Source organism: Entamoeba dispar, genomic scaffold, assembly GCF_000209125.1.
Source record: "Entamoeba dispar SAW760 scf_1105229459813 genomic scaffold, whole genome shotgun sequence".
In the NCBI taxonomy this organism is placed as follows: Eukaryota; Evosea; order Mastigamoebida; family Endamoebidae; genus Entamoeba; species Entamoeba dispar.
The window spans coordinates 1-830 of record NW_001853880.1 but is presented as its reverse complement, the minus strand read 5'-3'; the positions used below and the strand labels follow the sequence as shown (position 1 = coordinate 830).

Below are 830 nucleotides of genomic sequence, written 5' to 3'. Positions count from 1 at the left end.
TTTCTGCTTAACTTCTGCTTAACTTATGCTTACTGAAAGCTTCCGTGGCTCAGTCGGCAGAGCGAACGGCTGTTAACCGTTAGGTCCTTGGTTCGATCCCAAGCGGAAGCGTCTTTTTTACTATTATTATTAACCTTTATGCTACTATTATTATTATTATCATCTTATCCACTTATTATTATATTATTATATTATATTATTATGTTCTTTTTTTATTCCCTTATTCCCTTATTCTTTCTCTTTAGTAGATATATTCTTATATTTCTATTTCTATTTATTATACTTATACATGTATATATGTATATATCTTTTTATACTTCCTTAGTATTTTACTTAGTATTTTACTTCCTATATCCTTATTAGATGTACCTACTTTATACTATTACCTATATGCTATTCTTATCCCTTTATACTATACTATTCTATTCCTCTTATACTATTCTTATCCCTTTATACCTTTATATTCTTATACTTTTATACTTTTATACTTTTATACCTATAACCATTTATACCTTTATACCTTTATACCTTTATACCTTTATACTTTATACTATTTCCTCTTATACCACCTATTCTTATTATAAAAATACGCCCCCCGTGGGGCTCGAACCCACGACCGCGCGGTTAAGAGCCGCGCGCTCTACCGACTGAGCTAGGAAGGCTCACAGATTATTAGTATTCTTGACTTCTAGACTATGACTATATTTATATATATTTTTATATTTATTTAAATTTTATTTTATTATTTATGTTTATTTTATATATGTAATGACTTATTATATTTATTCCTTTTTATTTCTATATTTCTTTATATATTATATATTACTTAT

The 830-nt window shown here is 27.2% G+C and overlaps 1 protein-coding gene across 1 annotated transcript, besides 4 other annotated features; it reads left to right on the top strand.

Annotated features, from left to right (window-relative positions):
* Positions 1-117: 117 nt before the first annotated feature.
* Positions 118-203: a microsatellite.
* EDI_041870 (uncharacterized protein) lies at positions 202-584 on the top strand (the record flags this gene model as incomplete). Its single annotated transcript, XM_001736392.1, has 2 exons — positions 202-299; positions 326-584. 2 exons carry the CDS (start codon positions 202-204, stop codon positions 582-584), a joined length of 357 nt encoding a protein of 118 aa, XP_001736444.1.
* Positions 205-347: a microsatellite.
* Positions 246-316: a microsatellite.
* A 118-nt stretch (positions 585-702) lies between the features above and the next one.
* Positions 703-830: a microsatellite.